General features: G+C 43.9%; 1 protein-coding gene across 4 annotated transcripts in view; it reads left to right on the top strand.

Annotated features, from left to right (window-relative positions):
* taf1 (TAF1 RNA polymerase II, TATA box binding protein (TBP)-associated factor) overlaps window positions 1-22,786 on the top strand; it is a 152,246-nt gene that overhangs the window by 54,509 nt on the left and 74,951 nt on the right. For all 4 annotated transcript variants that reach the window (XM_080187541.1, XM_080187538.1, XM_080187540.1 and 1 more), the window contains 3 exons: window positions 5,544-5,717; window positions 14,804-14,977; window positions 15,204-15,308. In XM_080187541.1, the coding sequence (XP_080043667.1) occupies window positions 5,544-5,717; window positions 14,804-14,977; window positions 15,204-15,308 (453 nt within the window). The remainder of the gene's footprint in view (window positions 1-5,543; window positions 5,718-14,803; window positions 14,978-15,203; window positions 15,309-22,786) is intronic.

Raw genomic sequence — 22,786 nt, 5'->3', positions numbered from 1 at the left:
ACTGAGGGTTAGATGCTGTTAACTGCAACCTTGATCAGGAGCTCTAAAGATTGTGTTGCCTGGACCTTGGTGCTAGGACTTAAAGCACCTCTGGTGGCTGGAAGACGACACAATGGGAATTGGAGGATCCAGATGTCATGGTACAAGTAAGAACTAATGACATTCGTAGAACAAGAAATCTGTTTGTGCTAAGGGAGTTTGAAGAACAAATGTAAAAGTGAATAGCAGAATCCCAAAGGTGGTAATCTCTGGATTACTATCTCAGCACGTGCATAGGTTCAAATAGATAATTGAGTTGGATCCTTAACTGAGAGTGGTCTGGGATACAGAGATTTCGATTCATGGGCACTGACACCATAACTGAGGAAACAGTGAGTTGTTCTGATGAGCGGGGCTTCACTTAAATCAAGTTAGGATTGCTAATCTGGCAAGTTAAATAGCTAGGGTTGTAGATAGGGCTTTAAACTAAACCAAGTCCTCTGCAAAAAAAAACCTAGATTCTCTCAGTGCTGCCAAAAACAAGTCTCACCATAATACTGAGCACTGTGCCAAACAATACTGGTTGCAACCAAAAGAGAAAATGCTGGAAATTCTCAGCACATGTGGCAGTATTTGCAAAGAGAGGGAAGAGCTGACGTTTTGATTCCAGATGACTGTTTTTCAAATCTTTGACAAAGGGTCATCTGAACTCAAGGTGTCAGCTCTTTTCTCTCCTTAGAGATGCTCCCAGACCTGCTGAGATTTTCCAGCATTTTGTCATTTGGTTTCAGATTCCAGCATCCACAGTAATTTGCTTTTAATACTAGTTGCATCTCTGAAATGGCATCTAATCTAGTGTTGAATCCAGAGATAATAGAGGGACGTATGAAAGAATTAATGCAAAGAACCCACAAACAACCAAATCAGGGTCCTTTGAGGACGCAGACAAGGGTGATCAGCATTGAATGTAGCAAGCAGATAAGTGGAGCATTATCTCGAGTTTTATGCAACTCAGAATGTTGTCACTGAAGAAGCTCTCAGTGCTATTCAAGATTATTCTGTCATGGTGGAGCTAGAAGCAAGCTCACTGTGGTAGAGCTCATCAAAGCCATTGACTGTCTCGCTAGTGGTAAAAGCCTGGAAATGATGGTATTCCTCCTGAAATCATCAAATGTGGAAGATTTGCACTCCTGCAGCATCTCTATGAACTTCTGATGGAAGGAAAAATCTATGCCTCAAGATATATGTGAACCAAACATTGTCACCTTGTACAAAATCAAAAAGGTTTGCAGCAAGTCCAACAATTACCAAGGTGTTACTTTTCCAAGTATTGTGAGAAGGCTTACTTTGCTTTGACCAGATTTCAAACCCAAGCATCTACCCTATGCACAGTAGGGCAGCACGGTAGCACAGTGGTTAGCACTGTTGCTTCACAGCTCCAGGGACCTGGGTTCGATTCCCTGCTTGGGTCACTGTCTGTGTGGAGTTTGCACTTTCTCCTCGTGTCTGCATGGGTTTCCTCTGGGTGCTCTGGTTTCCTCCCACTGTCCAAAGATGTGCAGGTTAGGTTGATTGGCCATGCTAAAAATTGCCCCTTAGTGTCCTGGGATGTGTAGGTTAGAGGGATTAGCGGGTAAATGTGTAGGGATATGGGGATAGCGCCTGGGTGGGATTATGGTTGGTGCAGACTCAATGGGCCAAAGAGCCTGTTCCTGCACTGTAGGGTTCTATGATCTATGTATGAGTTGCGTTTCAGAATTGGCAGATCTACTATTAACATGAATTTCTCACTTCTGGGGACATGGGTTCAAGTCCCACCACAGCAGTTGGTAGAATTTTAATTCAATTACTAAATCTGGACTATAAAGCCTCAGTAATGCTGACCATGATAACGATCATTAATTGTTATAAAAACCCATTTGGTTCACTAATGCTCTTTAGGAAAAGAAATCTGGCATCTTGAGGCTTTCTGGCCTACATATGGCTCCAGACCCACTGCAATGGGTTGACTCTGAACTGCCCTCTCCGATAGCCTATGAAGACGCTCATTCAATTAACGGACAATTAGGGATGGACAAAAAATGTTGACCATGCTAGTAATGCCTGCATGCTGTGAAAAAACAAAGAGAAAAATAAATTTGAACAGAAAATTTTGGAGCATTATGGGGAAAAGAAGATGGAGTGGGGCTGGCTGAGTTGCTTTTGTGGAGGGTTGGCGCACAGATAGGAAAAATGGCCACCTTCTGAGCAACTTTTTAAGTCAAAGATCTGAAGACAGAGTAAGAATAAATATGTCATTTCACGCTGGGGTTGTTATGAGCAGGGTGCTGTAAGAATCAATGCTGCAGCCTCAACTACTTAGCATCTTGTTATAATGTCTTGGATGGGGGAATATCAACTATAGCTTATTGAAGTTAGATGGGGAAAAGAATCCATGAGGTGGACATGAAAGAGGCTGCAAAGGGGAAAAATGAAATTAACAAGGATTATTTTGCAGACATGAAAGGAAGAGTGGTGAGAAGGAAACTCAGTTATGGGAAACACTGATTATTTTAAATGGGAGACAGGAAGAATGGGAGAGGTTGTGGTGTTTCAGAAGGAACATATGGCAGAAGAATAAGAGGAGAGGTAGAACCAGCTGTTTTGTTTCTCTTGGGCCGCAGTAGTTCACAATAGGGAAATGTGTCAAGGATGCAGGATTTTTTTGTGGGGGAAGAGACTCATTTCTTTAAGGGAGAAATCAATAATTAAATTGTGAAGCATGAAGACCTTTATGGAGCAAATTGCTAAGTATTTGAAAAGGAAGAATATGGAGTGATACAATAGAAGAGCAGGAAAATGAAATGAGAGTGGATAGTTCAAGTTGAAGAACTAGCATTGACATGGGTTTTATGGACTCAATAGTCTCCTTTTATGCTGTAATTTCTATGATTTCTATTTTCCCCAAGATCAAGATTTTGTAGAAGATCAGCTTAAGGAGAATCTTCAAATGAGTTCACCACTCGTTACAACGAAGAAAGTGGGATTATTATTTATCCAACAACAAGATATCTGGGTAATAGTGTGGGACTATGTGGAGAAGTAAAACAGTTGAAGAGAGGGAGAAAGCTGATAAGTCACTGGGACAGGTCAGTTTACACCCAACAAGAATAATACTCTACATTTATATAGCACCTATAACATAAAATAATGTCCCAAGATATTTCTCATAGGCGTAATCAAAATGAAATGAAAGAAAGGAAATGCTGTGCGCAGTGACTAAAGCTTGGTCAAAGAGTTTGATTTTACAGACAGTCCTAAAAGAGGACAGAGGTGAATAGGTAGAGGGGCAGGAAATTCCAGGGCCGAGAACCTAGGCAACTGATGTCATGGCTGCCAATAGTAAGATGGTAAATGAAAGATTAGAGTTATAGGAAGGTAGAGTTCCAGGATGGGGTTTTCCTGTTGGGATGGAGATAGTTACTGTGTTATGGAGGAAATTATATGCACAAATTTGAGTGAACGTAGAACAATACAGCACAGTACAGGCCATTCAGCCCTTGATGTTGTGCTGAGCTTTGTCTGAAACCAAGATCAAGCTATTCCACTCCCTATCATTCTACTGTGCTCTATGTGCCTATCCAATAACTGCTTGAAAGTTCCTGAACTCCACGATCATAGCAGGCAGTCCATTCCACACCCCAACCACTCTGAGTAAAGAACCTACCTCGGACATCCCTCCTATATCTCCCACCATAAACCTTATAGTTATGCCCTCTGGGTAACAGCTACATCCACCCGAGGAAATAGTCTCTGAACGTCCACTCTATGTATCCCCCTCATCATCTTATAAACCTCTATTGTCTCTCATCCTCCCTAGCTCCCTCAACCTTTCCTCATAAGACCTACCCTTCAAACCAGACAGCATCCTGGTAAATCTCCTCTGCACTGTCTCCAATGCTTCCACATCTCCTTATAGTGAGATGATCAGAACTGCACACAATATTCCAAATGTGGTCTCACCAAAGTCCTGTACAGTTGCAGCATAACCCCACGGCTCTTAAACTCAGACCCCCTGTTAATAAACGCTAACACACTTCATGGCTCTGTCCACTTGAGTGGCAACCTTCAGAGATCTGTGGATATGAACCCCAAGATCTCTCTGTTTCTCCACATTCTTCAGAATCCGTATTCAAGTTTGTCCTACCAAAATGAATCACCTTGCACTTATCAAGGTTAAACTCCATCTGCCACTTTTCTGCCCTATCAATGTCTCTTTGCAGCCTACAAGAGCCCTCCACCTCATCCACTACTCCATTAATCTTGATGTCATCAGCAAATTTACTAACACACCCTTCAGCCCCCTCTTCCAAATCATTGATAAAAATCACAAATAGCAGAGGACCCAGCACTGATTCTTGTGGTACACTGCTGGTAACTGGTCTCCAGTCTGAAAGTTTTCCATCCACCACCACCCTCTGTCTTCTATGCGATGAGTGAAATAATTAAGGTAGGCATAATTTACGAACAGTTGGAAGTTGACCCAATGACTGAGGATGATGCTGCTACAGTTCAACTGTGAATGAAGAGGTGGGAATCAGCAGCGGTAATGGCACTGTAATAGTTGGAAATCTGATTGCAGAGATTCAAAGAGTAAGTTGTGGGAATGATGTACACAGATGTTGGTTTCAAGTCCTTTGAAGAAGAAAGTGATACCAGAAATGGGGTGGCCGTTTGCAAAGACAAAGTGGTCCAGAGGGGAATGTGGTAAATGAAAGCCAAATGAATGAGCTCAATCTTGGTGACAATGAACTCCATGAGCACTACTGGTGAGGGTGGAGGGGACAAGGGAGGAGGAATAAGGAGAAAGGTTTAAAGCTGAAAAAGGCTGGATATTATCTAGATGATCATGAACTACTGGAGAGTCTCAGAATGGTCAAGTTAGCTCTGGTGATGGATGATTAAACCAGTTATGCACTGGATACACTAAAGTCTACTGTCTTTGGATTTGAGGGGGCAAATGTGGAGGCTAAGGTGGGAGGAAAGTCTTGCTTTAGACAAGTGAATTTAAGATGGAGGTAAAACTGTGGTTGTGTGGATCAGTGCTTGCAAAAGTTCTGTAACCAGTGATGGGACAAAGGTTCAGCAATTGGGTCACTAAAAGGGCAGATTTAATTGGGAATATTTTCCAGGATGCATGCAGAAGATGGTGGCATTGGAAGTGAGTAGGGTAATTTAAGTAGTAAGAGATAGAAGGAAGTGGCTAAAAATAGCCTTGTCTGTGTTCACAACTCAAGAAGTAGAAATGCCATGTAAAATGACAAGTTTGAGGAGGTGATTGTGAATAAAGGTCAGAGAGTTTGTATAGGAGAAAGTAGCTGCTTGAAAGATGAGGTAAGTATTGAAGGTCGGGAATGTGTCGACTATGGTATTAACCTTTCAAAATGAACAGATATGATTGATTGCTATCTTTCAAGTCTTTTATTTATAAGTCGAGCTTTGTCACTTGAGTTTTATATATGGTGTGTGACATCAATTTGTGCTTGTGTCTAGTAACATGGTCTGGATTCTGGTTTCTGTTGCAGCACTCTATTCCAGCTGTGGAACTTCGGCAGCCATTTTTTCCAACTCATATGGGCCCAATGAAACTCAGACAATCTCACCGCCCAACATTGAAGAAATATTCTTTTGGAGCTTTGTCACAACCAGGACCTCATTCTGTGTACCCACTGTTAAAACATATCAAGAAAAAAGCCAAGGTAAAGATCTATTTTAGTCACAAATAGCATATGTCATCATCTTGTAAATCAGAATATCTCATTCATTTTGCTTCTGGAGTTCCCCTCCCCACCATGCCATAACATTTACATGGACTCCTTGTAATATAACTGAAGTTTTTTTTTCTGTGTAAAATATAGTTATACAATTTAACAAAAAACTGACATGAGCATGTTGGGCCAAATGACATCTTCCTGTGCTAATGATTCCATGAAAGGTGATACAACATTTTTGTACAGTCTGAATACAAATGATATCCTTCAAACCATTCTCTGTGGAGAAATAGACTGTCAGTACTTGAAATAACTTCATGAATGCATTTTTGATGAGCACATATATTTATATAAATCCCAATCCAGCTCATCATGCATCTTAAAATAGAAATCTGTGACTCAGAAACAGAATATGAGCATTATTTGGTGCTAGCTCAGCAAAATTGCGCACGCCTGGCACCAAATTCTCCAGCAAGGTTAACTCTGAACAGCAACAATTTTACTTTTCATTGGAGTTTATTTCCAAATAATATAAAAATTATGCAAGGATTCTGAATGTATACATTGAGGAGGATGAATCAACCTGCCACACATGCATTCAGTCCTATCCATCATTTATAGCTCTCAACTTCTTAAAACTCATAGATTTATATTGTGTATCTGTTAGAAAAAATGGTTTTATGATGTTTTGCAGGATTCTGAATAGTTGCAAGGGCTTGCTGGCTATGGTCAGTACTTTGCCTGTTGTAAACAACTGAAGGGATGTGTTGCTGGATTTGGTCTGTCAGTTGTTGGGAAACACTACCTACATACCTGGCATCGCAGCAGCAGCCTCAAGATAAAGGGGGGGCGGTTTAGAACGGAGTTGAGGAAGAACTTCTTCACTCAAAGGGTGGTGAATCTCTGGAATTCTCCGCCCGTTGAAGTGGTGGAGGCTACCTCGCTAAATATTTTTAAGACGCTGGTTGATGGGTTTTTGATAAGAGAGGGGATTAAGGGTTATGGGGAGAGGGCGGGAATGTGGAACTGAGCCACGACAGATCAGCCATGATCTTATTGAATGGCGGGGCAGGCTCGAAGGGCCAGATGGCCTACTCCTGCTCCTATTTCTTACGTTCTTAAGAACAGAAGTAGACCATTTGGCCCCTCAAGCCGGCCCTGCTATTCAATAAGATCATGATTGATCTGTTTTTGTTGAGTTCTGCATTCTTATTTACCACTGATAATCTTTGATTTCCTTGCCCAACAATAATCTATATACATAAATATTCAATGACTCCACTTCCGCTGCCTTCTGAGGCAAAGAGTTCCCAAGTCGCATAACCCTCTGAGAGAAAACATTGCTCCTCATCGCTTTCTTACAAGGATGACTCCTAATTTTAAAACAGTGTCCCTAGTTTTGGACTCACCAAAAGAGGGAACATAATTTTCATGTCCACCTTGTCAGTACCATTCAGAATCTTAAATATTTCAACCATGTATGGCATTACTCATTTGTGCAATAGGCAGAATTTTTTTGGTTTGACGACAGCATGTTATTAGTGGATGCTTGGTGGCATCATCTCATGTTTGAAAATTGCTCAAATTCTTTGAGGCTGTAATAGGGAGAGCAGATAGAGGGGAGCTGATGGATATAGAGTATTTAGACTTTCAAAAGGCATCTGACAAGGTACTGCGTAAGAAGCTGGTGCATAAAATACAGCATATGGAATTAGAGGAAGTGTAATCATGGATTGAAAACTGATTGTCATATAGAAAACAGTTGGAATCAATGAGTCCTTTTCAGAGTGAAAAGATGTAACTAGTAGAGTACCACAGGGATCAGCTCTTGACTCACAATTGTTCACTATTTACATTAAGGACCTGGAGGAAGGAACAGAATGTAAGATTTCCAAATTTGAAGATGATATGAGAATTGGTGAAGGGCATGTTGTGATTCCGCAATGGGATATTGATAGATTAGGTGACTGGGAGAAAACCTGGTAAATGGAGTTTAATGTGGGGAAATTTGAAGTCATGCACTTTGGCAGGAGGAATCAAAAGGTAAACCATCAAAGTGAAGAGAGATTGCAGGTGAGCGAAGTACAGAAGGATCTAGGTATTTTAGTAATTGTAAGGCAATGGAAAGTTGACTGAAATCCTCCTGAACCTTCTGTGAATTGCCTGTTTAGAACTCCTGATGCGAATTAAGATGGTGGCTATGTGTTCATCTTTACATATTGGGCCCAATTTTACCGTTTGGATTCTAAGTGCTTGGTGGACTTCAAACTGGGAATGTTTCAGATCTGGCTTTTAGACTCGTTCTGCCTGAAAAAGGATCAGCGATTCTGAATTGCTGTGCAGAAGCCTGTGGGTGGGACTTAACATGCCCAAAATCCTGCAGCTCCAATTGGCGCCTCAACTGTGCATGCGCAGACAGAAAAAAATGATAGAGTACAGTTCCCCTGCTACATCGCTCCCAGGCCGGATCACCCTCTACCCCTGCCCCCCACAGACATTGCCCATGCTTTCAACGTTACTGACCCTCTTATTCCCCCCCCCCCCCCCACTGGTCTCAGGCAGAGTGGCAGCAGACCTTCCCCCCTGGCATTGATCTTAGGCAGAGTGGCAGTAAATTCCCCCCCTTCTACCAGCAGATTCCATTTTATATTTGTTTGTGGGAGAGCACTTTGGAGATAGTATCCTTTCAATTCAGTGTCCTCCATTATTGCAATGGAGAGGGATAGGGTCACATGGCAGGGCAAGGTTTATAATTGGGGCAGGGGTAATTATGATGTGATTAGGCAAGAATTAGGGAACATAAGCTGGGAACAGCAACTGTCTGGTATGAGCATAAACGAAAAGTGGAGCTTGTTTAAGGAACAAATACTGCGTGTCCCTGATAGATATGTCTCTGTCAGGCAGGGAGAAAATGGCCAAGTGAGGAAACCGTGGTTCACAAAGGAGGTTGAATGTCTTGTCAAGAGGGAAAAGGAAACATATGTAAGAATGGAAAAACAAGGTTCAGTTGGGTCGCTTGAGGTTTACAAGGTAGCTAGTAATGAGTTTAAAAAGGGCTTAGGAGAGCTAGGAGGGGACATGAGAGGGTCGGAGAAGAGAAAACCCCAAGGCTTTTACTCTTATGTGAGAAATAAAAGAATGACCAGGGTGAGGTTAGGGCCAGTCAAGGATAGTAGTGAGAACTTGTGCATGGAGTCAGATGAGATAGGTGAGGCGTTGAATGAATACTTTTCTTCAGTGTTCACTAAGGAGAGGGGCCACGTTTTTGAGAATGTGTGTGAGAGACAGGCTGATAGGATGGAGGAGGTAGATGTTCTGAGGGAAGATGTATTAGCAATTTTGAAAAACCTGAGGGTCAGTAAGTCCCCTGGGCCTGATGGGATACATCCTAGGATACCTTGGGAGACAAGGGATGAGATTGCGGAGCCTTTAGCTTTGATCTTTGGGTCCTCGCTATTCACAGGGATTGTGCCAGAGGACTGGAGAGTGGCGAACGTTGTTCCTCTCTTCGAGAGGAAATAGGAATGACCCTGGTAATTATAGGCCAGTTGGCCTTACTTCGGTAGTCAGTAGGTTAATGGAAAGGGTTCTGAGGGATAGGATTTATGACCATTTGGAAAGATGGTCCGGGATAGTCAGCACGGTTTCTTGAGGGGTAAGTCCAGCCTCACAAATTTGATTGAATTCTTTGAGAAGGTAAATAAGTGTGTGAATGAAGGTAAAACAGTTGATGTTGTTTACATGCATTTTAGAAAGGCGTTTGATAAGGTTCCCCACGGTAGGCTCATGAAGAAAGTAGAAAAGGAGGTGTGGGATTGACGGAAAGTTGGCCGATTGGATAAGTAACTGGCTGTCTCATAGAAGACGGAGGGTGGTGGTGGAGGGAAAATTTTCAGACTGGAAGGCGGTGTATCACAGGGATCAGTGCTGGGTCCTCTGTTATGTGTGATTTTTATCAATGACTTGGAAGAGGGGGCTGAAGGGTGGGTTAGTAAATTTGCTGATGACACCAAGATTGGTGGAGTAGTGGGTGAGGTGGAGGGCTCTTGCAGGCTGCAAAGAGACATTGATAGGATGCAGAGCTGGGCAGAAAAGTGGCAGATGGAGTTTAACCCTGATAAGTGCAAGGTGATTCATTTTGGCAGGACAAACTTGAATGTGGATTACAGGGTCAACGGCAGGGTTCTGAGGAATGTGGAGGAACAGAGAGATCTTTGGGTTCGTACCCACAGATCTCTGAAAGCTGCCAGTCAAGCAGGTAGAGCTGTGAAGAAGGCTTATAGTGTGTTAGTGTTTATTAACTTGGGATTAATGAATGGGCCAGGAAATGGCAAATGGAATTTAATGTTGGCAAGTGTGAGGTGGTCCACTTTGGTAGGAAGAATGGTAGGAAGGACTATTACTTACGGGGCGAAAAACTGCAGCAGGCGACGGTGCAGAGGGACCTCGGGGTCCTTGTGCATGAGTCGCAAAAACCCAGCTTGCAGGTGCAACAGGTGGTCAGGAAGGCGAATGGGATGCTGGCCTTCATAGCGAGGGGGATTGAATATAAAAGTAGGGAGGTCTTGCTGCAGCTGTATAGGGCATTGGTGAGGCTGCAGCTGGAGTACTGTGTGCAGTTTTGGGCGCCGCATCTGCGCAAAGATATTTTGGCCTTGGAGGGAGTGCAGAGGAGGTTTACTAGGCTGATACCGGAGTTGAGGGGGTTGAGCTATGAGGAGAGGCTGAATAAACTGGGCTTGTACTCGTTAGAGTTTAGAAGAATGAGAGGAGATCTCATTGAGACGTATAAGATGATGAATGGGATGGATAGGATAGAGGTGGAAAGACTTTTCCCGCTCAAAAAAGACAGTAGGACTAGGGGGCACAGCCTCAAGATAAAAGGGGGGCGGTTTAGAACTCAAAGGGTGGTGAATCTCTGGAATTCTCTGCCCGTTGAAGTGGTGGAGGCTGCCTCGTTAAATATTTTTAAGACGCGGGTTGATGGGTTTTTGATAGGAGAGGGGATTAAGGGTTATGGGGAGAGGGCGGGAAAGTGGAACTGAGCAGCGACAGATCAGCCATGATCTTATTGAATGGCGGGGCAGGCTCGAGGGGCTGGATGGCCTACTCCTGCCCCTATTTCTTATGTTCTTATGTTCTTATGATTTGAATTTGAGTTGTGGGGTTATGCTGCAACTGCACAGGACCTTGGTGAGACCGCATTTGGAATATTGTGGTTACCTCACTATAAGAAGGATGTGGAAGCGTTGGAGAGAGTGCAGAGGAGATTTACCTGGATGCTACCTGGTTTGGAGTGTAGATCTTATGAGGAAAGATTGAGGGAGCAGGGGCCTTCCTCTGTAAAGTGGAGGGAGATGCGAGATGACTTAATAGAGGTTTATAAGATGATGAGGGTGTCAGACAAAGCTCGGCACAGCATCGAGGGCCGAAGGGGCTGTACTGTGCTGTAATGTTGCAAGTTCCCCCACTAATTTCAGACAGAGTGGCAGTGGAAACCCCTCAACCCTCACCCCCCGACCCCTGTCTCCCCACTTAACTCCCGACCCCTGTCTGTCTGTCTGTCTCCTCCTCTTTCTTCTTCTTCTTCTTCCTCCCCCCCGCCCCCCCCCGCCTTGTCTGTTTCGCTCTGATTCTGGATGAGCAAATGCGGTGATAAAAGGGGAAGTGCCGGTAAGGTTGGGCGTGCGACCCCTTAAGTCAATTTATATGCATGCAAATGCACTTAACTGGCTGTTGCGCTCGTTTTGGGCGCGGTCCCAATCGCAGCCATTTTCAAACCTTGGTAAAGGGGGAACTGGCGCAAAGTCGGGTGCAGATCACACTACTCATCCCCTGTCCAAATTTAACAAGTTTTTGCACCTGAAAATGGGTGCAACTTGATGGTAAAATCAGGTCCTTTGAGTGCATTTAGAAATTTAAGTTCTTCTGCACGCTTGTTTGGTGATTCCACTTGGCCCTGTCTTTTACCTTCTTGTTTCAGGCCCACTCACATTCCCACAACATTTCGTGTTATATTTCCCAGTCTTCAAACTTACCCGTTTCTTGCTGCTATCCCAGGCTATGACACCTGCTGGATAAGCCAGTGTAGGTTTTTTTTCCACAGTACCCGCTGTTCGTTTTCTCAGCGCAATAACTGTAAATCCTCAATCCCTAGTTGCAGCAAAAGTCCCATCCCATCCACTTCAGAAGTAAAGCTCTTCAAATTCAACTCAGCCAGCTCTCCACCTCAGGCCTTGATGGACTCCTCTACTAGCCCACTCTAGACTGGCCTACCAACTGTCTTTATCCCATCATTTGCATCTTAAACAATTTGTTGATATCATCAGCCTGCTTGAAACCTAGCATGCCAATATTGACTCCTTCCTCTCATCCCTCAAGTTCTTGGTCCAAACTGCCAAGACAGTGGTGTAACCCTCATCTCTATTCCTCATCTCAGCCTGTTCTAATATTTCTCTAACATTTTCCTCTCTTTTGAGTCCCTCACGAACTTCTACTCCTACAGCTGTCTGACTAAATTAACATTGTTTACTGCCCTTCCAAGTTTGAATGAAGTCTCTTTTAAATTCTCATTTTGAAGGCTTTGCTGGGTGACTTTGTTTTTTTTAATCCATACTTAAAACCTCTCATCTTTTTCAATTTCACATTGCATCGATCTTGATGACTTTTCACATCTGAGGTTTTGGCTATTCACGAGGCTATTTATAATCAGATATGCATCTCCTGAACCATCTACACATTGCTGTCTAGCTCCAACTTTACCTTCACCCCTGAAAAATTTCCTTTATTTCATCTTTTCTAATCTTCAAAACTCCTTCAGTTATTTCCCAACTCCAAGGCATTCTCATCTCTGTCAGTCTACTAAACAGCTTCCTTGCTTTAACTTTTGATTCCTTAATGCCTACTAATATCCCTGTACAAACTCCTTCTCTGCTTACTTAGATCTAAAGTTGCAGGCTTAAGCACATATCACAATCAAATTTGACTTGATTATATGATCCCTGTACTCCTGGATCATCTTGGAGGGTTTGGAGAATCCTAAAAGTTCTCTGTTCTTCCTTTGCTTGTCTACTTAATCTCCATCACTAACCCAAATTGAAAGGATATATGATGTCTTCATTTCCATTAATGAAGATGGCTGTTCAGTATCTGTCTTCCTCTTTGGTCCACCTTAATGCAATTGCTCTTTCCTTGTTCCACTCCTACCTGTCCTAACGTAGCTGGAACATATCCTGAAATTGTGTCTCAGCTGTGTTCATATGCATTTATCTCTGACATTCACCTATTCCTCATCTTCATTTGGCACCTCTGCAATAATAAGTATTACTATATGGCTAGCCTGACCTGTCCATGCTTATTCTTAAAGTGCTGTTTGAATATGATCTGACATCGAATGGTGGATAAGCAAAATATTAGTTCCACTTTATTGGCAAAGCCGAAACCATGTGGTTCTCGTCCTACCACAGACTGTGTGGTGAAGTCCTTGATTCCAGCACAATCCCCTGTCTTTTATTCAAATGGATTTCCATTATATTCAGGTACACAGGTCACTGAAAGTGGCAATACAGGTGGAGAAGGTAGTCAAGAAGGCATATGGTATGCTTGCCTTCATTGGCTGGGGCATTGAGTTTAAAAATTGGCAAGTCATGTTGCATGGTATAACCTTAGTTAGGCTGCACTTGGAATATAATGTTCAATTCTGGTCGCCAAATTACCAGAAGGATGTGGAGGCTTTGGAAGGGTACAGAAAAGATTTACCAGGATGTTGCTGGTATGGAGGGCATTAGCTATGAGGAGAGGTTGGAGAAGCTTGGTTTGTTCTCACTGGAACAACGGAGGTTGAGGGGCGACCTGATAGAAGTCTGCAATATTATGAGGGGCATGGACAGAATGGATCGTCAGGAGCTTTTTCCCAGGGTGGAAGAGTCAATTACTAGGGGGCATAGGTTTAAGGTGCGAAGGTGGTGGGTGCTTGGAACTTGCTGCTCGGGGAGGTAGTAGAAGCAGATATGATAGTGTGTTTTAAGGGACGTCTGGACAAATACATGAATAAGGTGGAAATAGAGGGATATGATCCCCAGAAGGGTAGGGGGTTTTAGTTCAGTCAGGCAGCATGATCAGTGCAGGCTTTGAGGGCCGAAGGTCTGTTCCTGTGCTGTAATTTTCTTTGTTCTTTGTTCTATGGACGCAACATCAGTCTCTTGTGTGATCTTGAACTGAACTTCAAATAAATATCCTGTGTATCCACCTATCATCACTGAACTGCATTAGTGCCACTGCTGCTTAGATTCTCATCCACATATTCTTCACCTGCAAATTTGATTTCTCCAAACAAGGTTTTTCAAAGATCATATCTGAATAAAGTCCAACATAAGCAAAACTCTGACACTGGTATTCTTGCACTATTCTTTCTTATTGGCCTTGTTCCAACCAACCATCTTGGCTGTTCTTCAACAGAATCTTGGGATGTTACAGTGCATTTTGCAAGTTGTGTCCATATCAGTTACCTGCAAGCTTGGGCAGCTTGGGTAGTCCCAGTGGCCTGGGCTTTCCTGAATGCTCTGCAGTTTTTGTTCTCTTCACTTAATTATCCCATCCCTTTTGCAAGCGTTGATTGAACCTGCCTCCATCACACTTCCAGATCCTAACTACTCACTGTATAAAAATGGTTTTCCTTGGGTGCTTCTATCATTCATCTTAAGTTGGTGCCCTTTGCTTCTCAATTATTCTCCTGTGGGCAGAATTTCTCTTGATCTATTCTGTCTGGACACCTCATTATTTTGAATACCTCTAACAAATCTCTTCTCAACCTCTCTGATGAACAACCCCAGCTTTCTCCAACCTATCCATGTAATTGAAGCTCCTCATTGTTGATGTGTAAAAACTTAGATCAAGTAAAAGATAGAATTGGTCTGAGCTTTTGAGGGAAGGGAAATTTGATAGCCAACAATGGATGGTGAAAGGAGTTTGTAACACCAGTTCATTGGCATGTCTTGAGATTTTCTTTGCTGTATGTAATACTGTGTTCCTGTGTACTGCAGAATCGACTAGGATGATTTTGTTTTTGCTCTTAGATGCGTGAACAAGAGCGTCAAGCCTCTGGTGGTGGAGAAATGTTCTTTATGCGAACTCCTCAGGATCTGACAGGTAAAGATGGTGACCTCATTCTTGCCGAGTACAGTGAAGAATATCCACCACTTATGATGCAAGTTGGAATGGCAACCAAAATCAAAAACTATTACAAGCGGGTGAGTTGAATTTTGCTAAATAAATATTTTACAGTAAAAAATTTTAAAACTGCACAAATATTGATTATACCAATTCTATAATTGACAAACATCAATGATCCAAACTACTGTACAAACAAACTGGTCTTTGATTAAATGTGATACTTTAATTTATTTTGTGTGTTTGATATCTTGAGTCTATTGCATATGCTACTTATCCTGTTGAATTGTAACTATTCCATTATAGAAACCAGGCAAGGATCCAGGTGCACCAGACTGTAAATATGGTGAGACAGTTTATTGCCACACATCTCCATTCCTTGGATCCTTACACCCTGGCCAGTTATTGCAGGTACGACATGCATTAAGATCGGACGCAAAGTTTTGAGCATCTAAAGCACCTTCAGTGCTTTGTTTTTTGCTTTTCCCTGACAATTTGTCACTCGTTCAAGTTTATAGTTTTGCCACCACTGGTTTAGACAGTGTAAAGCTGATAGTCTTTTTTATTTAGTTATTTTTATAGTATGTAGTGCTAGTCTTGAAAGCCACTTTTATCATTCTCAGGAATTAGGTTAAAGGTTTTTGGAATAAAACAATCTATGCTGCATTTGGGTGCAGTAGGAATCATTCCTCTTGGTTAGTATATAGAGTCATAGAAGTTTACAGCATGGAAACAGGCTCTTTGGCCCAACTTGTCCATGCCGCCCTTTTTCTAAAATCCCTAAGGTAATCCCAATTGCCCACATTTGGCCCATATCCCTCCAAACCAACTAATCCATGTAACTATCTAAATGCTTTTTAAAAGATTTGTATTGTACCCGCTTCTACGATTATCTCTGGCAGCTTGTTCCAGACACTCACCACCCTCTGCATGGAAAAAATTGCCCCTCTGGACACTTTTGTATCTCTTCCCTCTCACCTTAAAACTATGCCCTCTAGTTTTAGACTTTCCTACTTTTGGGGACAAATATTGAATATCGAGCTGATCTGTGCCCCTCATTATTTTATAGATCTCTATAAGATCACTTCTCAGCCTCCTATGCTCCAGAGGAAGAAGTCCCAGTCTATCCAGCCTCTCCTTATAACCTAAACCATCAAGTCCCAGTAGCATCCTAATAAATCTTTTCTGCACTCTTTCTAGTTTAATAGTATCCTTTCTATAAAACGGTGATCAGAACTGCACACAGTATTCCAAGTGTGGCCGTACCATGTCTTGTACAACTTCAACAGGATTCAATGTTCTGACCGATAAAACCAAGCGTGCCGAATGCCTTCTTCACCACTCTGTCCACCTGTGACTCACTTTTAAAGGAGCTATGAACCTGTACCCTAGACCTCTTTGTTATGTAACTCTCCCCAACACCCTACCGTTAACTTAGTAAATTCTGTCCTGGTTTAATCTACCAAAATGCATCACCTGGCATTTGTCGAAATTAAACTCCATCTGCCGTTCATCAGCTCTCTGGCCCAATTGATCAAGATCCTCTTGCAATCGAAGATAACTTTCTTCACTGTCCATTATGCCACCGATCTTGGTGTCATCTGCAAATTTACTAACCATGCCTCCTATATTCTCATCCAAATCATTAATATAAATGACAAATAACAATGGACCCAACACTGATCCGTGAGGCACACCGCTGGTCACAGGCCTCCAGTTTGAAGAACAGTTCTCTACAACCACCCTCTGGCTTCCATTTAGATACTACACCTGATTTAACTTTGTCAAAGGCCTTGCTGAAGTCCATGCAGACAACATCATCTACACTGTCCTCATCTATCTTCATGGTTACTCCTTCAAAAAACTCAATCAAATTTGTGAGACATGATTTTCCAGACAGCCAAGATGACTTTAATCAGTCCTTGCGTCTCCAAATGCCTGTAGATCCTGTCTCTCAAAGTACCTTCCAACAACCTACCCAATGCAGATGAGGCTTACTGGCCTATAGTTCCCAGGCTTTTCCCTGCAGCCCTTTTTAAACAAAGGCACAACATTTGCCACTCCTCAGTCTTCAGACATCTCATCCATGTCAATCGATGATTCAAATATCTCAGGGACCTGCAATTTCCTTCCTAGCCTCCCACAATGTCCTAGGATACACTTCATCAGGTCCTGGGGATTTATCTACCTTGATGTGCTGTAAGACTTCCAGCACCTCTTCCTCTGTAATACGTACTCTCCTCAAGATATCAATATTTATTTCCCCAAGTTCCCTAATATCCATGCTTTTCTCAACAGTAAATACTGATGAGAAATACTTATTTAGGATCTCGCCCATCTCTTGAGGATCCGCACGTATATGACCCTGTTGATCCTTATGAGGCTCTACTCTCTCCCTTGTTACTCTTTTGCCCTTTATGTATTTGTAGAAGCCTTTGGATTCTCCTTTGCCTTATCTGCCAAAACAATCTCATGTCCCTTTTTGCCCTCCTGATTTCTCTCTTAACTCTACTCCTATACCCACTATACTCCTCAAGTAATTCACTTGATCCCAGCTGCCTATGCATGTCATGTGCCCCTTCCTTCTTCTTGACCAGGGCCTCAATATCCTGAGTCATCCAGGGTTCCCTTCTTCTCTGACTATTACCACCCTATTTTTCTTGGAGCTATCTGTAATTTCCTTACATATTTGCTCCTCAATTTCCCGCTGACTATTTGGGGGCCTATACTACAATCCTATCAAAGTGATTTCCCCCTTATTTCTCAGTTCTACCCAAATAGACTCAGTGGCTGAATCCTCAGACATATCCCCTCTCAGTACGGCCGTGATGTTTTCCCTAATCTAAAGTGCAACCCACCCTCCTCTGTTACCTCCTGTTTTATCTCTCCTATAGCATCTGTATCCTAGAACATTGAGCTGCCAATCCTGCCCCTCCCTTAGCCATGTTTCAGTAATTGCTATCATATCCCAGGCCCATGTACCCATCTATGCCCTGACTTCATCTGTCTTGCCCGTCAAGTCTCTTGCATTGAAATAAATGCAGTTTAATCTGGACTTCCGTTGCTCTCAGTCTTGCTTTCGCCTGATCTGTCTGTTACTAGGATTACTGACACTGCCTTTACTACCTGAGGTGCCCTCTTTAACTTATGTGCTGTCCTGAAACTTCTCTTCTGCCTCCCCACTGCTTTGGATCCCACCCCCTGCCAAACTAGTTTAAACCCTCCTGAATGGCTCTAGCAAATCTCCCCACCAATTCAGCTGTAACCTGTCCCTCTTGAACAGAGTAAAAAGTCTGACAACACCAGGTTTTAGTCCAACCTATTTATTTGATAATATTCTCACAAGCTTTCGAGGGGTTGCCCTCTTCGTCAGGTGAATGGAGAGTTCTGGCCTCAGACAGAGCATATAAAGCACAGACAGTTTAGAGATTACTGATTAAAATGCGAATCCTTACACCTAACCTGCTGTTCAAGACCTGAAGTGGCTGACAATGTGAGTGGTAGGAGCACTGATCACAGTTTAAAGAGATGTGTATTGTCTCCAGACAGTACAGTAAGTGAGGTTTTGCAAACCCAGGCAAGTCACGGGGGTTACAGATAGTGCGACATGAACCCAAGATCCCTGTTGAGACCGTCCTCATGTGTGCGGAACTTGGCTATCAGTCTCTGCTCAGCGACTCTGCGCTGTCGTGTGTTGTGAAGGCCGCCTTGGAGAATGCTTACCCGAAGGTCAGAGGCTGAATGCCCGTGACCACTGAAGTGTTCGCCAACAGGAAGGGAACAGTCTTGCCTGGTGACTGTCGAGCGATGTTCAACAACCAAGCCTCCCCCGGCACCACAGTAGAAAACAGCACTACCGCAGGGAGGTCTATTGTCAACTTGTCGGACTACACACTTCAACCAGATGAAATCGAAGTTCTCAGTCGAGGGCTCAATTTCTGCCCCACCACCAAAATGGACCCCATCAGTCTCGCAGCGGACACAGAGGAATTCATCAGGCGAATGAGGCTGCGGGAGTTTTTCCACAAACCCCAAGAGGCCAGCAACGAACACAATGAGACAGTCGATGAACCAGAACAGCCGACAGAGAGATCCGCAGTGCAACAGCCTAAGAGGAAGGAATCCAATTGGACTCCTCCGGAAGGCCGCTGCCCTCGACTGGAGTTGTATGCCCAAACCATCAGGAGGTGCGTTAACACCAGATTCATCAGCCGCACTCACAAGACAGCCCCGAACATCACCCAAGCACAACGCAACGCCATCCAAGCTCTCAAGACAAACCGCAACATTGTCATTAAACCAGCAGACAAAGGAGGGGCCATCGTCATACTGAACAGAACGGATTACTGTAAAGAAGTGTACCGACAACTAAACAATGAGGAACACTACAGACAATTACCCACAGATCCGACCAAAGAACACGCTCGTCAACTCAACAATCTGATCAAGACCTTTGATCCGGACCTTCAGAGCACCCTCTGTGCTCTCATTCCACGTACTCCCCGCATTGGAGATCTCTACTGCCTCCCAAAGATTCACAAGGCAAACACACCTGGCCGTCCCATCGTATCGGGCAATGGAACTCTGTGTGAGAACCACTCCGGCTACGTCGAGGGCATCCTGAAACCCATTGTACAAAGAACCCCCAGCTTTTGTCGCGACACTACGGACTTCCTACTGAAACTCAGCACACATGGAGCAGTTGAACCAGGGACACTCCTCGTCACAATGGATGTCTCAGCGCTCTACACCAACATCCCCCACGACGATGGCATTGCTGCGACTGCATCAGTACTCAATGCTGACAACTGCCAGTTTCCAGATGCAATTTTACAACTCATCCGCTTTATCCTGGACCACAATGTCTTCACCTTCAACGACCAGTTTTTCATCCAGACACATGGAACAGCCATGGGGACCAAATTTGCGCCTCAATATGCCAACATCTTCATGCACAGGTTCGAACAAGACTTCTTCACTGCACAGAATCTTCAACCGATGCTGTACACTAGATACATCGATGACATTTTCTTCCTCTGGCCTCATGGTGAACAATCACTGAAACAACTATATGATGATATCAACAAATTCCACCCCACCATCAGACTCACCATGGACTATTCCCCAGAATCAGTTGCATTCTTGGACACACGCATCTCCATTAAGGACGGTCACCTCAGCACCTCACTGTACCGCAAGCCCACAGACAATCTCACAATGCTCCACTTCTCCAGTTTCCACCCTAAACATGTTAAAGAAGCCATTCCCTATGGACAAGCCCTCCGTATACACAGGATTTGCTCAGATGAGGAGGATCGTGACAGACACCTCCAGACCCTGAAAGATGCCCTCGTAAGAACAGGATATGGTGCTCGACTCATAGATCGGCAGTTTCGATGCGCCACAGCGAAAAACCGCACCAATCTCCTCAGAAGACAAACACGGGACACAGTGGACAGAGTTCCCTTCGTCGTCCAGTACTTCCCCGGAGCGGAGAAGCTACGACATCTTCTCCGGAGTCTTCAACATATCATTGATGAAGACGAACATCTCGCCAGGGCCATCCCCACACCCCCACTTCTTGCTTTCAGACAACCACACAACCTCAAACAGACCATTGTTCGCAGCAAACTACCCAGCCTTCAGGAGAACAGTGACCACAATACCACACAACCCTGTCACAGCAACCTCTGCAAGACATGCCGGATCATCGACATGGATACCATCATCACACGTGAGAATACCATCCACCAGGTACATGGTAAATACTCTTGCAACTCGGCCAACATTGTCTACCTGATACGTTGCAAGAAAGGATGTCCCGAAGCATGGTACATTGGGGAGACCATGCAGACGCTACGACAACGGATGAATGAACATCGCTCGACAGTCACCAGGCAAGACTGTTCCCTTCCTGTTGGCGAACACTTCAGTGGTCACGGGCATTCAGCCTCTGACCTTCGGGTAAGCATTCTCCAAGGCGGCCTTCACAACACACGACAGCGCAGAGTCGCTGAGCAGAGACTGATAGCCAAGTTCCGCACACATGAGGACGGTCTCAACAGGGATCTTGGGTTCATGTCGCACTATCTGTAACCCCCGTGACTTGCCTGGGTTTGCAAAACCTCACTTACTGTACTGTCTGGAGACAATACACATCTCTTTAAACTGTGATCAGTGCTCCTACCACTCACATTGTCAGCCACTTCAGGTCTTGAACAGCAGGTTAGGTGTAAGGATTCGCATTTTAATCAGTAATCTCTAAACTGTCTGTGCTTTATATGCTCTGTCTGAGGCCAGAACTCTCCATTCACCTGACGAAGAGGGCAACCCCTCGAAAGCTTGTGAGAATATTATCAAATAAATAGGTTGGACTAAAACCTGGTGTTGTCAGACTTTTTACTGTGTTTACGCCAGTCCAACGCCGGCATACCCACATCATGTCCTCTTGAACAGGTCAGCCCTTACCCAGAAAAGACCGTAGTGATCCAAAAATCTAAATTCCTACCTCCTGTACCAGCTCTCAAGCCATGCATTCATCTGCCTAATCTTCCTATTTCTACTCTCAGTAGCACATGGCACCAGTAGTAGTCCTGAAATTACTACCTTCGAAATCCTGCACTTTGGCCTTCTGCCTAGCTCTCTATATTCACACTTCAGGACCTCATCCCTTTTCCTACCTATGTCGTTGGTACCAATGTATACAATGACCTTTGGCTGTTCACCCTCCCTCTTAAGAATGTCCTGCAATGTCTCAGATGTTCTTGACCCCGGCACCAGGGAGGCTACACACCATCCTGGATTCTCGATTGCGACCACAGAAATGCCTGTCTGTGTCTCCCCTATTACTACTGCTTACTTGCATTTTGCCCGACCCTGTCCCATAGTGGAACCAGCTGTGGTGCCACAGGTCTGGCTGCTGCTGGTATCTCCCCCTGACAGGCTATTCCCCCTCAACAGTATCAAAACGGTATACCGTTTGAAAGGGGAATAGGCACAGAAGACTCCTGCGCTACCTGCCTGCCTCTCCTGGCAGTCACCCATCTACCTATCTGAACCTCTGGTGTGACAATCTCCCTGTAACTAGTGTCTATCATACTCTCTGCCTCCTGTATGCTTCGCAGTGCATTCACCTGCGGCTCTAACTGAACAATGCCGTTTGTGAGGAGCTGCAACTGGACACACTTTCTGCAGACAAAGTTATCAAGGAGATTTGATTGCTCTCTAATTTCCTCTGTCTAGCAGGAGGAGCATACCACTGCCCTAGCTGCCATACTTCCCTTACACAAGTAAAACGTAAAAGAATCTCAACTCATCTCTACCTTGCTTGTGGCCTTCTTACCGGCTTTTTTTTTGTTTTTATTCCAATTCAATCCAATCAGGTCCACTTCAGAGTCTCAACAAGTTGGGACATTCCCAATCCAAGCTGACAAGACAGGGCTTTCACCTCCTGTCTTGAGCTTGATCTACATGATCCAAGCTGATTGGAGTAGGCATAGCTCCTCCTCCAAGGCATCTAATTTGCATCTTAGCCAAAAGGCCAAGATGTTGCTTTTAAAAATTGCTTCAAATGAAGCTGAAATGTAACCTAATGACTTCAACCAAGCGCAGCATGATCATACTACACTTGATCTTAGCCAAAAGGCCAATTTTTTTTTTGTTTACTTTATTCCAATCCAATCAAGTCAAATTAAAGCTAATTCAGAGTCCCAACAAGTTGGGACATTCCCGATCCAAGCTGACAAGACAGAGCTCTCGCCTCCTGTCTTGGGCTTGATCTACATGATCCAAGCTGATTGGAGTAGGTGTAGCTCCTCTTCCAAGGCTTGATCTAATTTGCATCTTAGCCAAAAAGCCAAGATGCCGCTTTAAAAAATTGCTTCAAATGA

This window comes from Carcharhinus amblyrhynchos, chromosome 4, assembly GCF_965287045.1.
Source record: "Carcharhinus amblyrhynchos chromosome 4, sCarAmb.v2.hapA, whole genome shotgun sequence".
Lineage (NCBI taxonomy): Eukaryota > Metazoa > Chordata > Chondrichthyes > Carcharhiniformes > Carcharhinidae > Carcharhinus > Carcharhinus amblyrhynchos.
This window is presented reverse-complemented; position numbering and strand designations above follow the sequence as displayed.